Raw genomic sequence first — 20971 nt, 5'->3', positions numbered from 1 at the left:
CTGAAAAAAAAAATTAATCCCACATGTAACTGTATGTGCGGGTGAACACTGAAGACAGTATAGTCTGAGACTAACTGTTCATATCTCTTCTGTGAATTCCGCATCACATTGGCATAGTCTCTGCAGTGCCATAGTGGAAAGAAATGGTGATGAAAATAGTATGGACTATAGCTGTTTAAATAACCTTACATTTCAAAATATGTGTGTGCACATCCACATGTACAAAGTCTTATGATTATGTGTTCACGCATGTACACATGCCACAGCACAATCATGGTAATGACACTATCTTTTCAATGGGCAAAAATTATCAAACTTTCAAATGTATACCTTTATAAACACATAAAGTATATAGTATTAGTGGTACTCTTACTGCACAGATTAGAACTATAGAGTAGCTTACTTTTTTATTCTGTTGTGACCATCCAATAGGAATTGGGTAGGAGTATCAAAATTTTAAAAATTAATGGCCTAAAAAATACCGCATCTGTAAAATTCACGATTTCCCCCCCACTGAAAAAAATCAAGTTATTACCATATGCTGAGGTGGCACTAGCAATTTTTTCTAAAGCCAAATTACTACTTTTTCATCACTTTTTTCTCCAAAATGGTTTAAATTTGACTAAAATAAGTCAAATCAACCCTATTTTGTTTAGCCAATTGAAGTCAGTTTTAGCATTTGGCTAAATTGGGCAGTGTTAACTCTACCCCAGTTTGTGTGTCCACATGCATAAGTGTACAAATGACTGACCTTTGGGTTCTTTAAAAAGCCCAGCTTGAACTCTGCGTCCAGAGCCAGGTAATCGGGGTTACTCCTCACGGTGGACACCATGATGACCAGCCTCTCCTGACCCTGAAATTCCTCCACACTGCCCACCTTTATGTCCCGAAATGTTGAAAATTCCAGTATGTGAAAGATAAAAATTTTCACAAAAAACCTCTATAACTTCCAGAAAATTAACTAATGAGACAGATTTTCCAACTGAAGCTGTATTTCAGTCCTGTTTCTTTCCTTTAAGTGTAAAAAGAGCAAGTGACATGGTTTTCCTTTCACGGTCACTAAGGAGGCAGTGCCTAAAATAGGGTTTTGTTAAATTTTGATGCAATATTACATAATGCTTAACAGCATAATAACCATCAGTTTTTTAATGATAAAATAAAACTATCATGGATATTCACAAAATGTGTCTAGCCCATAGAGTTCAGAAACACTTTGAAAATCCCAAAATCTAAACAAGAGAAACTGTATTAAAAAGAGTTTATTTCCATTTTCAATACCTTTTTTACATGAAAAAAAATAATCGATTTACTGTCATTTTTATATGATCAATTAAAATATGTTGTCAAAGGAAAAATATCAATAGAACAAATTTAAATGTCCAACTTGCTCCATTCTGAGATTCTTAACTTAGTGAATGATTGAATCTGACGAACTTCAATGATATGAGTTCCCTTCCATTTTTGATACTTTATTACACAATGCACAATAAAAGGTGTACTGTCATTTTTATATAATCAACTAACAATATTTTTAAGAAGCAGAAAATGTCAAAACAACACTTTTACATATTTAATTTGTTCCATATTGAGACTGTTAACATGCCTAAGAATTAAATCTGAAGAAAACCCACTTATATACAAAAAAGGCTAATAACTTCATCAAAACTTAACTGATCAAGCTTATTTTCAAACTTGATCTGTATATTAGTCAGACTGATCACTCCTGTTAGTTTCAAGACAAAAGGCTGATTGGTTTTCCTTAAAATGTGTTATCAGTGTTGCATATATGCTGAATAATGGAAAAAAACAGCATAACTTTAAATTTGTAAAAATAGTCCAATCAAGCCAATTTTCGAACTTGACCTGTGTATTATGAATGTTCATCAGTTCTGTAAGTTTCAAGCCAAAAGGTAAAATGGTTTTCCACTTATCGTGTTATCAGTGCTGCATATATGCTGAGAAAATGCAGAAAATGGTTCATTTTGTTAATTTTGATGCAATAATAAATCATGCCTACAATAGCACTGTCAATCAACACTGAATTTTAATCATGCACAACAGGTGACATCGTCAATAACAGGAGCGGATCCAGAGATATTTTCTGACAGTATTCCAAATTATCTTTGTTGATCCATCCTACATTTTTGATGGTCTTCCAACAGAAAAAAAACAGATACCCATCAATATGAACTTTAAAATCTGAAAGACCCAGAAGACGGCCTCAATCCACCCCTGCAATAAGATTACAGTTTCAGGACCAAATTCACATAATGAAAATCCCAATATTTGAATAATGATGACAATGCATAAAATAATATTACATAATGTTTAAAGACATAAAAACCAATGCAACTGTTTATGTGGAAATACAGAGAATGTGAAGAGCTTCAGGTGGATGGGAGCTGAAAATGCCAGTGTTTGAAAAATAAATTAAAAAGAAAACACAACAAAAATATCCCATTAAAGCTGCTATTCAAACTTTTAATCTTGCTGTAATAACATGATATGAATAACCCCAATGTGTTTGAGGATAATAAGGCACTGTTATTCAAATTTTTTTTCTTTTGTTAACTTATTTGCAATATTAAACAACATTTACCTGCATAATTATCACAGATTCTTAATTATGTGACACAGTTAAGAGAGCTTTACCTATGGGACTTTACTGGGAAATCTCAACGTGTGTTTTATGTAATCTTATTTAATGGGCACTTGGAAATTAATTAGGCAAATGATTTTATAGCTCTGAATTTAGCTTGTGACTACCCCAAGGGACAATTACCACCATCCATAAACAGTAGCCCCATATAGCACTCTATAGAGCTGCATTGCTTCCAGAACAGAAAACAATCACTCTGATTTTCCAACACAAACTGCATGTCAGTCTTACAAAACTTTTCAGTAAGTTTGAGTATCATAAGTAACATGGTTTTTCCTTAATGGTCATTCCGGCAGCCATTTCCAAAATAGGGTTTTCTTCATTTTTTATGCAATATAACATAATGACCATCAATTTTTAATAATAAAATAAAAGTATCATGGATATACAGAAAATGTGACATGGAAAGGTCTTCAAGGCCATGGACGTTCAGAGTCACACTTTCAAAATGCCAAAATGTACCTGTATACAAGAGATAACTGTATTGAATTGATTTTCTTCCATTTTCAACACCTTTTTTTCATATAACAAAGTAATCAATTTACTGTCATTTTTAAATGAACAACTGAGAAAATTGTTGACATAGGAAAAATATCAATAGAACAATTTTAAATGACCCGTTTGCTCCATTCTGAGATTCTGAACATGGTGAATGATTGAATCTGACAAACTGTAAAGATATGAGTTTATTATTATTTCCATTTTTTGACACTTTATTACACAATTACAAAACACTTTTACATATCTTATTAGTTCAATAATGAGACTATTATCAAGCCTAAGAATTGAATCAGAGAAAATGTGAAACAAGGCAGCAAAGCTGTCAAATGTACAGACAAAAAACAGAAAATAATGATGCAAAATAGGTCATTTTGTCAATTTTGATGCAATAATAAATAATGCTTATAATAGCACTGTTAGTCAACACTGAATTTTAATCATGCACAACAGGTAACATGGTCAATAACAGGAGCGGACCCAGAGATATTATCTGGCAGTATTCCAAAGTATCTTTGTTGATCCATCCTCCATTTTGATGGTCTTCCAACAGAAAAAAAAATAAATATCGGTCAATATAAACTTAAAAACCTGACCGTCTTCAGGAAGAGCCAGAAGATGGTCTCAATCCATCCCTTTAATAAGATTACACTTTCAGGATCGTAGGAGTTCAAATTCACATGATGAAAGTCCCAATATTTGAAAAATGATGACAGTGCATAAAATAATATTACACAATGTTTAAAGACATAAAAACCAATATAACTGCTTATGTGGAAATACAGAAAATGTGCAGAGCCTCAGGCGGATGGGAGTTAAAAGTCACAAATGCCAGTGTTTGAGAAAAAATTAAAAAGGAAAACATAACAAAACTAGAAAAGCACTCCAAGAGCGCAGACCTCTGCCAAGACAGCAATTGTTGATTATTATTGATTGATTATTGATCCGGACCACCACCAAAAACTAATCATTGTCCTCCTTGCCCACTTCTTTTGAAAATTTCATCAAAATCGGTCCGTAACTTTTTGAGTTATGTTGATGACAGACAAACAGGGGTGAAAACATAACCTCCTTGGCAGAGGTAAATATAATTCCAATGATGCTGCCATTCAAACTTTTAATCTTTTTTGATATATATATATATATATATATATATATATATATATATATTAAAAACTTATTTGCAATATTAAACAAAATTTACCTGCATAATTATCACTGCTTACTTATTATTAATCTAGCAGAGAGCTTAACCTTTGGGAGTTTACAGGGAAATATCAACAAGTGTGCTTTATGTTATCTCATTTAATGGCCTATTAATGACTTTATAACTCTGAACTTAGCTAAGTGATACCCAAGGGAAATTTATAGACTGACCCTCTCAAAGGTCTTTCAGGCCCATAAGTCACATCTTAAGAAAAGCACATAACAATAATGCACAAAATAGGAGACTACCAATTCTGATGCAATAATACATTATGTTTAACTGCACAGTCAACATCAAATTTTAATTATGCACAACAGGTTAACACCAACAAAAGTAAAAGCATAAGGCTTCAGGCCCATCAGAGTTTAAGTTTATACTTTGAAAGTGCCAGAATGAGAAAAATGAAAATTTCACACAAAATTGGCTTCTCAGAATCGTTTTTGAAAAACGACACTGGTTTCTGGTTGCCAGAATCGTTTTTCAAAAAAAGACACTGGTTTCAGGGCATCAGAATCGTTTTTGAAAAATTCAATAAAATTCAAAATTATATCTCAAACTACGAAGGGAGGCACCGGGGGCCCCTTTCCCCTCTTCAACCTCACCCTTATTCCCCCCACCCCACCCCCACCCCCCACTTAAACTCCATTTTCGGCTTCCACTGTGCAGGCTGCCTGTGACTGGTAGCGGCGGTCAACTCGGCATCCCAGCGCGGCGAGGAAAGACCGTAACACTGTAAACATGCTGTCAAGCTTCTGCGATGAGAGTTGCCCGTACCCCGTAGGCAATAATCAGCGACAGTCTCGGTCTCAGTGCACGTCGACGAGAGACCGTAAAACCCTGCCCGGCTTTCGCGGTGAGGGTTACCTGGTCGCGGTACACGCACACCGCTTGTTGCCTCTCCTTCTGCCCACCCCTGTTTCTCTTCGCAAAAACGATTCTGGCTTCCCAGAATCGTTTTTGAAAAACGACACTAGTTTCTGGATGCCAGAATCGTTTTTTGAAAAACGACACTGGTTTCTGGTTGCCAGAATCGTTTTTGAAAAACGACACTAGTTTCTGGTTGCCAGAATCGTTTTTGAAAAACGACACTAGTTTCTGGTTGCCAGAATCGTTTTTGAAAAACGACACTGGAAACTAGAAACTAGACACTAACTTCAGCGCTCTAATTGAGCTGGCTTTCTAATTTGAACTGCATGCCAATCCTAAAAATCATACTTGTAAGTTAAAAATAATAATAAGTAACACAGTTTTCTTTTCATAATGTTTGCAGTAGCAGTGCAAAAAGATTTTTGTCAATTTTGATGTAACATTACATAATAAATTATATAATAATTATCACCAATTTTTGATTATTTACTATAAATAGCATGGGCATTTAGAAAATTTGATTACTATTCGGCTTCATGTCCATGGGAGCTCCGAGTCCCACAATGAATATGCCAACATGATAATAATGAATTTTTCACTAAAATGTATAACTTCCAGAAAAAGAAGCCAATTAGACTGCTTTTCCAACTCAGGCTGCATTTTAGTCCTGTGTTTCTTTTTTGAAAGTTTGACAGTCATAAGTAACATGGTTTTCCCATAATGGTCATCATGGCAGCAGCACCAAAAATTGTGTTTTCTTCTGTTTTGATGCAACATTACATAATGCTTAACAGCATAATGACCATCAAATTTTAATAATAATATATACGTATCATGGATTTTCAGAAAATGTGACTAGCATGGGTCTTCAAGCCCGTGGAGGTTCTAAGTCACACCTTGAAAATGCCAATATGTGAAAAATGAAATTTTCACAAAAAAACTGTTTAACTGCCAGAAAAATTTACCAAACGGACTACATTTCCTACTGAAGCTGTATTTTAGTACCATGTTTCTTTCCTGTAAGTTTGAGAACAGTAAGTGACATGATTTTCCTTAAGTGCTCATCATGGGAGCAGTGCCCAAAATAGGGGTTTCTTCAAATTTTAATGTAACATTACATAATGTTTAACAGCATAATGACCATCAATTTTTAATAATAGAATATTAGTAACATGGACATTCAGAAAATGTGACTAGCAAAGGTCTTCAGGCCCATGGAACTTCAAAGTCACATCTTGAAAATGCCAATATGTGAAAAATTAAATTTTCACAAAAAACTGTTTAACTGCCAGAAAAAATTACCAAACAGACTGCATTGCCTACTGAAGCTGTATTTTAGTCCCATGTTTCTTTCCTGTAAGTTTGAGAACAGTAAGTGACATGATTTTCCTTAAATGGTCATCATGGGAGCAGTGCCCAAATTGGGGTTTCTTCAAATTTTGATGCAATATTACATAATGTTTAACAGCATAATGACCATCAATTTTTAATTATAAAATATTAGTATCATGGATATTCAGAAAATGTGACTAGCAAAGGTCTTCAGGCCCATGGAACTTCAAAGTCACATCTTGAAAATGCCAAATTGTAAACAAGACAGCACTTTTCTGAAATGGGTTTATTTCCATTTTTAACACTTTTTTAACATAAAACAAAATTAACAGTTTACTGCCATTTTTATATGACCAACTAAGAAAATTGATGAGATGGAAAAAATATCAATAGAACAGTATTAAATGTCCAATTTCCTCCATTCTGAGATTCTGAACATAGTGGATGATTGAATCTGACAAACTGCAATGATATGTGTTTATTTCCATTTTTGACACTTCATTACACAATACACGATAACAAGTTTACCATCATTTTTACATAATCAACTAACAATGTTGTAAAGATGCAGGAAATGTCAAAAAAACACTTTTACATATCTTATTAGTTCAATAATGAGACTATTAACATGCCTAAGAATTGAATCAGAGAAAATGTGAAAAAAAAAGCATAACTTCCCTAAAAATAACCCAATCATGCTGATTTTCGGAATTGACCTGCGTATTATAAAAATTCATCAGATCTGTAAGTTTCAAACCAAAAGGTAAAACGGTTTTCCACTTATCGTGTTTACGGTGTTGCATATATGCTGAAAAAAGTGAAAAAAAAGCAAAACTTCCCTAAAAATGACCCGATCATGCTGATTTTCGAACTTGACCTGCGTATTATACAAATTCATCAGTTCTGTAAGTTTCAAACCAAAAGGTAAAACGGTTTTCCACTTATCGTGTTTACGGTGTTGCATATATGCTGAAAAAAGTGAAAAAACAGCATAACTTCCCTAAAAATGGCCCGATCATGCTGATTTTCGAACTTGACCTGAATATTATGAATATTCATCAGTTTTGTAAGTTTCAAGTCAAAACGTAAAACCGTTTTCCACTTATCGTGTTTACGGTAAAAGTGCACGCCAACGGCAACGGCAACGGCGACGACAGACGCAGGTGACGGCTATATGTACAGACACATCTGTGTCTGTACATAAAAAAAGCATAACTTCCCTAAAAATGACCCAATCATGCTGATTTTCAAACTTGACCTGCGTATTATAAATATTCATCAGTTCTGTAAGTTTCAAACCAAAAGGTAAAACGGTTTTCCACTTATCGTGTTTACGGTGTTGCATATATGTTCAAAAAAGTGAAAAAACAGCATAACTCCCCTAAAAATTGCCCGATCATGCTGAATTTCGAACTTGACCTGCGAATTATGAATATTCATCAGTTTTGTAAGTTTCAAGCCAAAAAGTAAAATGGTTTTCCACTTATCGTGTTATCGGTGCTGCATATATGCTGAAAATAGTGAAAAAACAGCATAACTTCCCTATAAGTCACCCATTCATGCTGATTTTCGAACTTGACCTGCATATCATGAATATTCATCAGTTCTGCAGGTTTCAAGCCAAAAGATAAAACGGTTCTTCACTTATTGTGTTATCGGTGAAAGTGCACGATGGCGACGACGGTGACGACGACAGACACAGATGATGGCTATATGTACAGACACATCTGTGTCTGTACATAAAAAGTGAAAAACCAGCATAACTTCCCTAAAGATGGCCCGATCATGCTGATTTTTGAACTTGACCTGAATATTATGAATATTCATCAGTTCTATAAGTTCAAGTCAAAACGTAAAACCGTTTTCCACTTATCATGTTTACGGTAAAAGTGCACGCCAACAGCAACGGCAACGGCGACGACAGACGCAGGTGACGGCTATATGTACAGACACATCTGTGTCTGTACATAAAAAGGCATAACTTCACCAGAACTGAATTAACAAGGCAGCAAAGCTTTCAAATGTACAGACAAAAAACAGAAAATAAAGATGCAAAATAGGTCATTTGTCAATTTTGATGCAATAATAAATAATGCTTATAATAACACAGTCAGTTAACACTGATTTTTAATCATGCACAACAGGTAACATGGTCAATAACAGGAGCAGATCCAGAGATATTTTCTGACAGTATTCCAAAGTATCTTTATTGATCCATCCTCCACTTTTGATGGTCTTCCAACAGAAAAAAACCAGTCAATATAAACTTAATAACCTGTCTTCCAGAAGACCCAGAAGATGGTCTCAATCCACCCCTTCAATAAGATTACAGTTTCAGGACCATGAGAGACCAAAGTCACATGATGAAAGTCTCAATATTTGAAAAATGATGACAGTGCATAAAAATAATATTATATAATGTTTAAAGACATAAAAAACAATACAATTACTTATGTGGAAATACAGAAAATGTGCAGAGCCTCGAGCGGATGAGAGTTAAAAGTCACAAATGCAAGTGTTTGAGAAAAAATTGTAAAGGAAAACATTACAAAACTAGAAAACCACCGAGAGTGCAGACCTCTGCCAAGGCAGCAATTGTTGATTATTATTGATTATTGATTGATTATTGAGCCAGACCACCACTAAAAACTAATCATTGTCCACTTTGGCCCAATTGTGATAGTTCCTGAAAATTTCAGCAAAATCGGTCCATAACTTCTTGAGTTATGTTGATGACAGACAAACAGGGGTGAAAATATAACCTCCCAGGCAGAGCCTGAGGTAAATATAATTTCAATGAAGCTGCTATTCACTTTTAATCTTTGATTATATATATATATATAATAACCTGCATAATTATCACTGCTTCCTTATTATTAATCTAGCAGAGAGCTTAACTTTTGGGAGTTTACAAGGAAATATCAACAAGTGTGCTTTATGTTATCTCCTTTAATGGCCTATCAATTAGGCAAATGACTTTATAACTCAGAAATTAGCTAAGTGATACCCAAGGAATATTAACAGACTGACCCTCTCAAAGGTCTTTCAGGCCCATAAGTCACATCTTAAGAAAAGCACAAAACAATAATGCACAAAATAGGAGACTACCAATTCTGATGCAATAATACATTATGTTTTACTGCACAGTCAACATCAAATTTTAATTATGCACAACAGGTAACAACGACGAAAGTAAAAGCATAAGGCTTCAGGCCTATCAGAGCTCAAGTTTATACTTAGAAAGTGCCAGAATGAGAAAAATGAAAATTTCACACAAAATTGCATAAATTCAATAATAAATGATAACCCAATTGACCTGGCTTTCTAATTTGAACTGCATGCCAATCCTAAAAATCATACTTGTAAGTTAAAAATAATAATAAGTAACACAGTTTTCTTATCATAATGTTTGCAGTAGCAATGCAAAAATATTGTTGTCAATTTTGATGTAACATTACATAATAAATTATAGAATAATTATCACCAATTTTTGATTATTGACAATACATAGCATGGACATGTAGAAAATTTGATTACCATTCGGCTTCATGTCCATGGGAGCTCCGAGTCCCACAGTGAATATGCCAAAAAGATAATGAATATTTCACTCAAATGTATAACTTCCAGAAAAAGAAGCCAATTAGACTGCTTTTCCAACTCATTCTGCATTTTAGTCCAATGTACAGACAAAAAACAGGAAAAAAAGGTCAATTTGTCAATTTTGATGCAATAATAAATAATGCTTATAATAGCATAGTCAGTCAACAGTAATTTTTAATCATGCACAACAGGTAACATGGTCAATAACAGGAGCAGATCCAGAGATATTTTCTGACAGTATTCCAAAGTATCTATGTTGATCCATCCTCCATTTTGATGGTCTTCCAACAGAAAAAAAAATAGATACCAGTCAATATAAACTTAATAACCTGTCTGTCTTCCGGAAGACCCAGAAGATGGTCTCAATCCACCCCTTCAATAAGATAACAGTTTCAGGACCATGAGAGACCAAAGTCACATGATGAAAGTCTCAATATTTGAAAAAAAACAGAAAATAAAGATGCAAAAAAGGTCATTTTGTCAATTTTGATGCAATGATAAATAATGCTGATAATAGCACTGTCAGTCAACACTGAATTTTAATCATGCACAACAGGTAACATGGTCAATAACAGGAACGGACCCAGAGATATTTTCTGACAGTATTCCAAAGTATCTATTTTGATCCATCCTCCATTTTGATGGTCTTCCAACAGAAAAAAAATAGATACCAGTCAATATAAACTTAATAACCTGACTGTCTTCCGGAAGACCCAGAAGATGGTCTCAATCCACCCCTTCAATAAGATTACAGTTTCAGGACCATGAGAGACCAAAGTCACATGATGAAAGTCTCAATATTTGAAAAAAAAACAGAAAATAAAGATGCAAAAAAGGTCATTTTGTCAATTTTGATGCAATGATAAATAATGCTGATAATAGCACTGTCAGTCAACACTGAATTTTAATCATGCACAACAGGTAACATGGTCAATAACAGGAACGGACCCAGAGATATTTTCTGACAGTATTCCAAAGTATCTATTTTGATCCATCCTCCATTTTGATGGTCTTCCAACAGAAAAAAAATAGATACCAGTCAATATAAACTTAATAACCTGACTGTCTTCCGGAAGACCCAGAAGATGGTCTCAATCCACCCCTTCAATAAGATTACAGTTTCAGGACCATGAGAGTTCAAATTCACATGATGAAAGTCTCAATATTTGAAAAAAATGATGACAGTGCATAAAATAATATTACATAAGTAACATTTATGTTTAAAGACATAAAAAACAATACAACTGCTTATGTGGAAATACAGAAATGTCAGAGCCTCAGGCCGATGAGAGTTAAAAGTCACAAATGCAAGTGTTTGAGAAAAAATTATAAAGGAAAACATAACAAAACTAGAAAAGCGCTCTGAGAGTGCAGACCTCTGCCAAGGCAGCAATTGTTGATTATTATTAATGATTGTCCTCTTTGGCCCACTTCTGACAGTTCCTGAAAATTTCAACAAAATCGGTCCATAACTTTTTGAGTTATGTTGATGACAGACAAACAGGGGTGAAAATATAACCTCCTTGGCAGAGGTAAATATAATTCCAATGAAGCTGCTATTCAAACTTTTAATCTTTGAGTTTGATAATAAGTTTTTAATATATATATATATATATATATATATATATATATATATATATATATATATATATTAAAAACTTATTTGCAATATTAAACAAAAACTGCCTGCATAATTATCACTGCTTCCTTATTATTAATCTAGCAGAGAGCTTTACCTTTGGGAGTTTACAGGGAAATATCAACAAGTGTGCTTTATGTAATCTCATTTAATGGCCTATAAATTAGACAAATTACTTTATAACACTGAAATTAGCTAAGTGATACCCATAGGAAATTTACAGACTAACCCTCTCAAAGGTCTTTCAGGCCTATAAGTCACAACTTAAGAAAAGCACAAAACAATAATGCACAAAATAGGAAACTACCAATTCTGATGCAATAATACATTACGTTTAACTGCACAGTCAACATCAAATTTTAATTTTTTGCACAACAGGTAACACCGACGAAAGTAAAAGCATCATGCTTCAGGCCCATCAGAGTTCAAGTTTATACTTAGAAAGTGCCAGAATGAGAAAAATGAAAATTTCACACAAAATTGCATAAAATTCAATAATAAATGATAACCCAATTGACCTGGCTTTCTAATTTGAACTGCATGCCAATCCTAAAAATCATACTTATAAGTTAAATATAATAATAAGTAACACAGTTTTCTTTTCATAATGTTTGCAGTAGCAGTGCAAAAAGATTATTGTCAATTTTGATGTAACATTACATAATAAATTATAGAATAAATATCACCAATTTTTGATAATTGACTATAAATAGCATGGACATGTAGAAAATTTGATTACCGTTAGGCTTCATGTCCATGGGAGCTCAGAGTCCCACAATGAATATGCCAAAAAGATAATGAATATTTCACTAACTTCCAGAAAAAGAAGCCAATTAGACTGCTTTTCCAACTCGGGCTGCATTTTAGTCCTGTGTTTCTTTTTTGAAAGTTTGAAAATCTTAAGTAACATGGTTTTCCCATAATGGTCATCATGGCAGCAGCACAAAAAATTGTGTTTTCTTCTATTTTGATGCAACATTACATAATGCTTAACTGCATAATGACCATCAATTTTTAATGATAAAATATACGTGTCATGGATTTTCAGAAAATATGACTAGCAAGGGTCTTCAAGCCCGTGGAGGTTCTAAGTCGCACCTTGAAAATGTCAATAAGTGAAAAATTAAATTTTCACAAAAAACTGTTAAATTGCCAGAAAAATTTACCAAACACACTGCATTGCCTACAGAAGCTGTATTTTAGTCCCATGTTTCTTTCCTGTAAGTTTGAAAACAGTAAGTGACATGATTTTCCTTAAATGGTCATCATGGGAGCAGTGCCCAAAATAGGGGTTTCTTCAAATTTTGATGCAACATTACATAATGTTTAACAGCATAATGACCATCAATTTTTAATTATAAAATATTAGTATCACGGATATTCAGAAAATGTGACTAGCAAAGGTCTTCAGGCCCATGGAACTTCAAAGTCACATCTTGAAAATGCCAAATTGTAAACATGACAGCACTGTTCTGAAATGGGTTTATTTCCATTTTTAACACCTTTTTAACATAAAACAAAATAAACATTTTACTGCCATTTTTTATATGACCAACTGAGAAAATTGATGAGATGGGGAAAGTATCAATAGAACAGTGTTAAATGTCCAATTTCCTCCATTCTGAGAGTCTGAACATAGTGGATGATTGAATCTGACAAACTGCAATGATATGAGTTTATTTCCATTTTTGACACTTTATTACACAATACATAATAACAAGTTTACCATCATTTTTACAAAATCAACTAACAATGTTGTAAAGATGCAGGAAATATCAAACAAACACTTTTACGTATCTTATTAGTTCAATAATGAGACTGTTAACATGCCTAAGAATTGAATCTGAGGAAATGTGAAAAAAACAGTATAACTTCTAAAATAATGGCCCAATTATGCTGATTTTCGAACTCAACCTGCATTTTAGCAGGATTGACAACTCCTGTGAGTATAATGACAATTGGCCAATCTGTTTTTCTTATTTTGTTTTATCAGTGTTGCATATATGCTGAATAATGGAAAAAAAAACAGCATAACTTTAAATTTGTAAAAATAGTCCAATCAAGCCAATTTTCGAACTTGACCTGCGTATTATGAATATTCATCAGTTCTGTAAGTTTCAAGCCAAAAGGTAAAATGGTTTTCCACTTATCGTGTTATCGGTGCTGCATATATGCTGAAAAAAGTGAAAAAACAGCATAACTTCCATATAGATGGCCATATCATGCTGATTTTCGAACTTGACCTGCATATTATGAAAGCTCATCAGTTCTGTAAGTTTCAAGCCAAAAGGTAAAACGGTTTTCACTTATCATGTTATCGGTGGTCAAAGTGCACGGCGACGACGACAGACGCAGGTGATGGCTATATGTACAGACACATCTGTGTCTGTACATAATAAACTTCATAGTGTCGACTTTCAGTGTTCATAAAACTATACTTCCTTTTGTAACTGCCCTTTGCAGATCCAAATAATATTTCCCCTCACCTCAATCCAAAGTTGGCAAATAATATTTCCCCTCACCTCAATCCAAAGTTGGCAAAAGATCCGCTGTGCCAAGCTCCGCATTTCTTTTTCCTTCCTCGGTTTTCTCAAAACAAATGACAATATACAGAGTGTGTTACTATTTACAAAGTAACTAACGTTGTGACAGCACGACGGCATTACGTTGTGATGTCACAAGTAAACGTTTTCGTTTCCCCTGCACTACATGAAAAACAGTGGAAAAGATATCTGTAACAGAATCCACGACGAAGTAATATTAAGACAAAGACATCTGAAGGTACTGTCACACTTATTGAATAGAAACGTAACGGGTTCGTTAGTCACGTCTCGAGTAAACGTGGTGCTCTAAGTGGTATAATTGATCTCAAATACGATACTGTACGTGACTCTTTACGCTAGGTGAGACATTTCATTTTTATTTTACTACAGTTGTTGTATCCTTCGTGTAATCAAACAACCTATAATGACAGATAAAGTTGTTGTGAATTGTCAAACAAGTCTTTGTGTAAAAGGAAATATTTATTGTAATCAGACCGGGAAAATATAACTTAATGCTGCTATGAATGTTCAATTGTATCATCAAACAGCACTTCAAATCATCACATCATACCACTGTGATAAAAAACAAATCGAAGATCCGAGAGCACAACATTATACAATGCAGGCACATTCCACAGCTTCAGACAGGCAAAAACTGTATGTAATATCAAGGAGTTATAACTCCTTGGTAATATTATACTTGTTATTCTGACCTTTGCTCAGGTCCAGTTAAACTGAGGTCTGATGCCGTATAAAACTTTACCGCAAGAAGGGAAAAGGACTATACATGTAGGACAAAGTCCAACCTGCATGTTAGACATTAGATATCTTAACTTAAATGGTCACACAGTCAGCATCAGACCAGTGGTCAGCAATTTTAAGGGGGATCTTTTCCCTGATAATGTGGACCTTTTTATCCCCTTGGCTGATCTAACTTGAAAAATATCACAGAACATTCATAAAATTTTGATTCGATTTAGACTTTTTTTGGCCTAAAAGGTGTTTTTTCAAACTCCTAAAACCCACTTTGCTTGTGATGACACATTGCTCGCTCTTGTAAATGAGTGGACACAATGTTCACATAACCACTCATTTAAGTGTTTTTTTGATGGTGAATCAACTGGAGAAGTGAGTCTTGAATGCTGCTTGCTATTCCCAGACTGGTCAAAAACTCTCTTGGGTTAGCCTGCCCAGCCACTAGAACTGATAGTGCCTGAAATTATATTTAAAAAAATTAATATATTAATGAAACAAAATAAAATATTAAAAACTATCATATCAAACACAATCTCCGTGTTTCAATGATTTCAAAATATTACCAACACTTTTGCATATCAATAAAACATGTTTGAATAAAAATGTTGCTGTGGTAATCTAAGTTGCCATAACAATACTGGATCTAGACCTACATGTAAAAATAACAGGACCTAACATAGCAGAACTATCTTCAGTACTCATATCCATAATAACCATTTTGTACAAAACTGCTAATTTGAAAATTAACAGAAAAATATATTAACAATGAAAAATCTTTCTAAATTTCATGAATTTATACAAGAAAGGACTAATATTATCAATTTTGATAAGGGAAATATTACTTCAATTTCATCCTTTGAGAGTCCAGCTACTGCATTGTCAGCTTCATTGTGAATCTTTTGCTCCAAATTTGACTGCAAATGAAAGAAACTGTATATTACACAATTTAAAATTATAGTGATTTTGTATGTAATTTTGTATGACATCAGTACATTCTGCAAACCTATCTCAATGAAAGGGAAGCAAATGGATCACCTGTCCTTAACACATCTATTGTTACTATTTTTAATTCTACCAAAATACAATTCATGGATGTTCTATACCGTGTACAAGGGCTGCGGATTGATTTTACACTAGATATTGACAGATATGTCTCTGGCTAAATTATGGCATTTTTCTTCACTTGAGTTGGAGAAAAGTGCACATCATTAATCTGCAGCCCTGGTAGAGGGTAAATGTTCTCGTACTCTATTAACTCTTACCACTTCAACCTCCTTTACAGAAACCTGAACTTGTGCTACACGTCGATTCAGCTTGTTTATGTCTGGCAAGAGAAGGATAAATATAAGACTTAGTGTTAAAAGAACTGTATAGATATACGGATATGGGCTGGATATAAAGTATTTTAAAAAGTGACTATAAATGAATGAACAAATCAAACGCAAATTATAATGTAGCTGAAAATAACTAAAGATTTTTTCACTTGTTATTTCCAAAAATCATCAAAACTGATCATTTTATTCATAGAACATGACATATATGTCAGATGTTTTTGTTTTAATCTATGCCTTTTATGCAAAAATCAAAAGTTGCCAATACATGTACTAGAATATTCTGCAAATCAATTACTGGAGATAACAAAACTCAGTTATGAATTATTCAATACCAGATGAACCACATATTCTGTGTGCTTGAGTGAATGAGTGTGTGCATGTGTGTGTATGTGATACCAATGGTGCATTCGTCTCTTTTTTTACAATAAAGCTTGTAAATCATCTCTAAACACCCATTACCCTTCTGTGCATGTGCATATTCAGATTTAGCCTGCTGTCTTTCCTCTTGGTCAAAATACCACACAGTTAAAGCATACCTGCAAAGCACACAGAAGAAGTCACTAAAACCTCCAAAAAACACTTCAAAAATAATTGAAAAGCACCTGGTGTTAATGTCCAAAGGAAGAACAACAAAAAAAAGTAAAAATTAGGCATCAAATTCAATGCTATTTTAAATTCAAAGAAAGGTTGATACTGATCATATAAAAGTAAAAACATCTTCTTGAGGCAGTTGGAACACTGGTAATGATTTTTTAATAATTGTTTTGTTCCACACTAAAATAAACATAACAAAATTGAGAATGAAAAAATCTGCTGCATTGTAAACAAAATACACCTCACAAAAGCAAACTTAAGCTGGAAAAATCAGACAACCTGGCATTTAAAGTGGGTTTAATTTGCATTAAAATATCTTCAATAGGCACACACACACACACACACACACACACACACACACACACACACTGTCACACACACACATATGCTGTTTCTCATATATCATAGCTAACAAAATTCCTTTACTAGTAATATTCTTTTTATCATTTTTGCAGTCACAATATCTTACATTTTCTCTGTCATACCTATTTTTAAATGCTGGTCTTACTTCATGCGGATTGCGTCTATCAGACCAAAAAAACAGCATTCTGTTCATAAGAGGTGCTACGTCCACATAATCACCGGAGCCTTCAGGAAATAGACGTAACACACCACCATATTTCTAAAAATAAATAAGGTCTTGTGGTAGAGATTAAAGTTAAGAAAAAATATCATTAATAATAATACCATTACCCGACTACAGATGTCATTAAAAACCTTATTTCTACTGCTCAATGTGCCATCAGTGCTATATTCTGAATTGTCCATATTCAACATTCTTAATTTTAGTGCACTGCCTCCAATGTAAAAAATGCTAAAATAAAAAGAATGTAATTTCTTAAAATTCCAAACTACTGGTAGTATAAGTACCAGTATTTAACTAGAATACATCTCAGTTTATTACAGATGCAATTTATGGTGAAAGCCTGTAAGTTTCATCCAACCATGTACATATACAAAACATATACCTCCGAGTTCCAATCTTTATTTAGATATAAGATGCAAGTTATCAATCTTCCATCTTTACAAGGGTTGTCAACATGTTGCATATAGTAAGCACCATTTCCAGGGTAGCAGGCAGCCATTGCCTGGATGTAGAAATAATTTAATTATTTCATATGTGTGTCCACTTCAACACTGGAAATGTACAGATATATTCACTGGTATTTTTGACTGTGCAACATTTATTCTTTAAAAGAAAAAAGTTGTTACAGCGTACATTAACAGTATACAAAAACAAGACCATGTAAACTTTATATGCAAAGGAACTAGTTATAATAATGGTTGTGTGACTAAAGGAAACAAACAAAAAAAGCCTTACTTTTGTCCTTCCAGCAATAAAAAGCTTTCCTTTTAAGTGTTTATTGAAATAGGAGACCAAGTCATCCATTTGAGATACAGCAGAACAAATATAAGGAAAGTCTTCCTTTTCTGTGCCCTGAAGCCACCCTATGATATCACTGCGAATGTCAGCTTTTGTGACTTTCTCATCGTCATTCCCACTTGTTCGGCCACCTGCCAACATCCCCTGCTTCATAACTCCTTTAGAATCAAGTTTTTTAATGTCTTCAAGTACATGATGGCAGAGTTCATCTTTCAATAAACCATCTATTACACAGTAGCCTTTTTCGTCAAGTTCTTTTGTAATAAATTGGCCGAGAAATTCTAAACCTTGTGACTTGGACGTAAGGCAAGGGACGGATAAAAGTTTCAGAGGCCTTGTGTCATATTTCGGTTTTGAAGTTCCGATTGTATCGGTTCCACTTTTCATGGCGGTGCGTGTGTTAAAATCGTCCAGCTCTTCCTGTTCTGCTTTTCTTTTTTGGTGAAGGATTTCTTTGACATCATTCTTTCTACAAATGTTTTTGTGAAATTTCCAGTGTTGCACTTGATGTTCTCTGCTACAATACAGAACTTGTTTACAACGAGAACATCGCCTTAAATCAGTCTTTTTGCCACAAACTTCACAGACCAACTCACCGTCTGCGTAACTCTGTTTTTCCGCCATATTGTTTATATTCAGAAAAACTAAAGCTATACTGAGATTTTGACCGCCGTTTCGCTTTGTCGGTGCGTGTTTCTGTTGCGGCGGAGCACACACATAATTGTATTGATAGATGCTTTCTTGAAGTTATCTTCACGTGCTTTTTTTCTGATATTTTCATAAGCAGATCTGGCTCCTGTTATTACATCAGTATTCCCAAGACCCTGAATCTGCTGACATATCAGTAGGAGCTTTTCTATCGTTAGAATCTTAAAAAGGAGGCTTTTATTTTCAAAGAATAAAACAACTTACCTGAGCCAATGCGTAAAGGGAAATGTGTAAGAATTACCATCAAATTTCGGCTTCTGAACTTATGGGTACCATCGCACTGTTAGTGGTGGATTTAGAGGAGCGTGGGGGTGGGGGTTGGGGGGGGGGGTCAGGGGGATCCTAGCTGATCCTCCCCTTCGGTTTCTGAAAAATATAGGCCTACCACACCAATATTCCCCTCTTGAAATCAGAATTTTGAATTTAGAATTTTCTAAACCGTACCAAAGGACACGGTTTGCCCTCCAAAACGCCAAAAACGGCAAAGTGATTTCCATTTCGTCAGAAAATAAAAAAAAAATCCGTTTTTTCTTTCATTTCATACATTTTTGCCTAGTTAAAAAGTTTTAATATTTCGGCAAAGGCTGCGCACATGATTTTGACATTTTGCAAACAAGTATATACCTTGCCAGACAGATAATTGCGTTGCAAGGAATTAACGCTCCGCACAGAGGTACCGCGGGCATTCCCTGACTGGTGTACCTATACAGAGGCGGCGCCCAAAGCATCAAGAACTTACCACCAGAAAACAGGATCCATTGTTTTTACGGCTTTTCTTCTACAAATAAACGGAGACAACCAGTTCCCTTTAGAAAAAATCATGTTGGAAAGAATACCTTGCCGTTTCAGAGCCCTAGTAGCGGCCAGGTGAGGCCAGATTATCGCTGTGACTAGACACCGATTTGAACATCCTTTGTGAAGCGTATTACTTTTCATAGACGACAATTTGAAAAAAATGGAGATTGAAATAATACTTTTAATGGTTGTTCTATTAAAACAAGACGTAAACCCCTGTTTTCATCCATAAGTCGGACAAGTCGGAAAAAACATAGAAAAAATGATTTGAAAAAAAATTCCATATTTAATGTCAACTCTCTCTCTCTCATTTATCTTATACAAAGACAACTAAATAAATAAGACATAGCGCTTTATTATACACGTATTTAGCTAAATCAAACTTGGATATTTAATGATGAGATAATGATATACACGTGACTGTATAAGACTTTACAACGACTGTTGTTAGTAAATGCATAATTTCAAACTGCGTACCACAGTATATCCCTACTGTCCCGTTCAGAAAAAAATGGAATGATGTATTTTCCTAATCAACCCCCGGGGCCACCCAAACACACACACACACACACACACACACACACACACACACACACTTATATTAATTTCCCTTTTATACCAATAAATTTAGTAATACCGTGTTATTTGTCATGGAATACCATACGAACCTTGGAAAGTGAAGATACCGAAATGTTACAAAATTCTCTCGCGCCCTGGTATCCCTTTTCTCCCTACTTAGTTGATCCCCCACATCGCTACGTATACTTTCCCGCACCTTACCCCACCCCCTCCGTCGTCATTCCCCCATCTTAAAGACACTCCTGTCCTGGTTAAGATGCGAAATGTGTATAATATAATTATTAATCTTAAAACCTTAAAACTGGTATAGCATTTTTCTCTCAAAATTACGCCTTTTGAGGGCCCACAGTGAGAATTTTTCAAATAATCATTCAAAAACCGATGTGGGGGGGTAACGACGCTGTGGCGATGCGAATTACTTATCTGAGTCTTGATATTTTGTGAATGTTCAACAATGTCTTGTAAAGATGAGGCAG

At 34.4% G+C, this 20971-nt stretch overlaps 1 protein-coding gene across 1 annotated transcript; it reads right to left on the bottom strand.

Moving 5' to 3' along the window:
* Positions 1-14701: 14701 nt before the first annotated feature.
* Positions 14702-19244, bottom strand: LOC106177101 (egl nine homolog 1). Its single transcript, XM_013559784.3, has 7 exons — positions 18351-19244; positions 17998-18117; positions 17515-17651; positions 16895-16971; positions 16364-16425; positions 15944-16015; positions 14702-15558 (listed from the first exon to the last, which is right to left on the bottom strand). The coding sequence occupies exons 1-7, from the start codon at positions 19035-19037 to the stop codon at positions 15439-15441; spliced, it is 1275 nt and encodes a 424-aa protein (XP_013415238.2). The 5' UTR covers positions 19038-19244; the 3' UTR covers positions 14702-15438.
* Positions 19245-20971: the final 1727 nt, after the last annotated feature.

The sequence above is a fragment of the Lingula anatina genome, chromosome 2 (genome assembly GCF_051362555.1).
Source record: "Lingula anatina isolate TDL-2025a chromosome 2, LinAna3.0, whole genome shotgun sequence".
Lineage (NCBI taxonomy): Eukaryota > Metazoa > Brachiopoda > Lingulata > Lingulida > Lingulidae > Lingula > Lingula anatina.
Note: the sequence above shows the minus strand (reverse complement) of the source record. Positions and strands in the feature narration are given on the sequence as shown.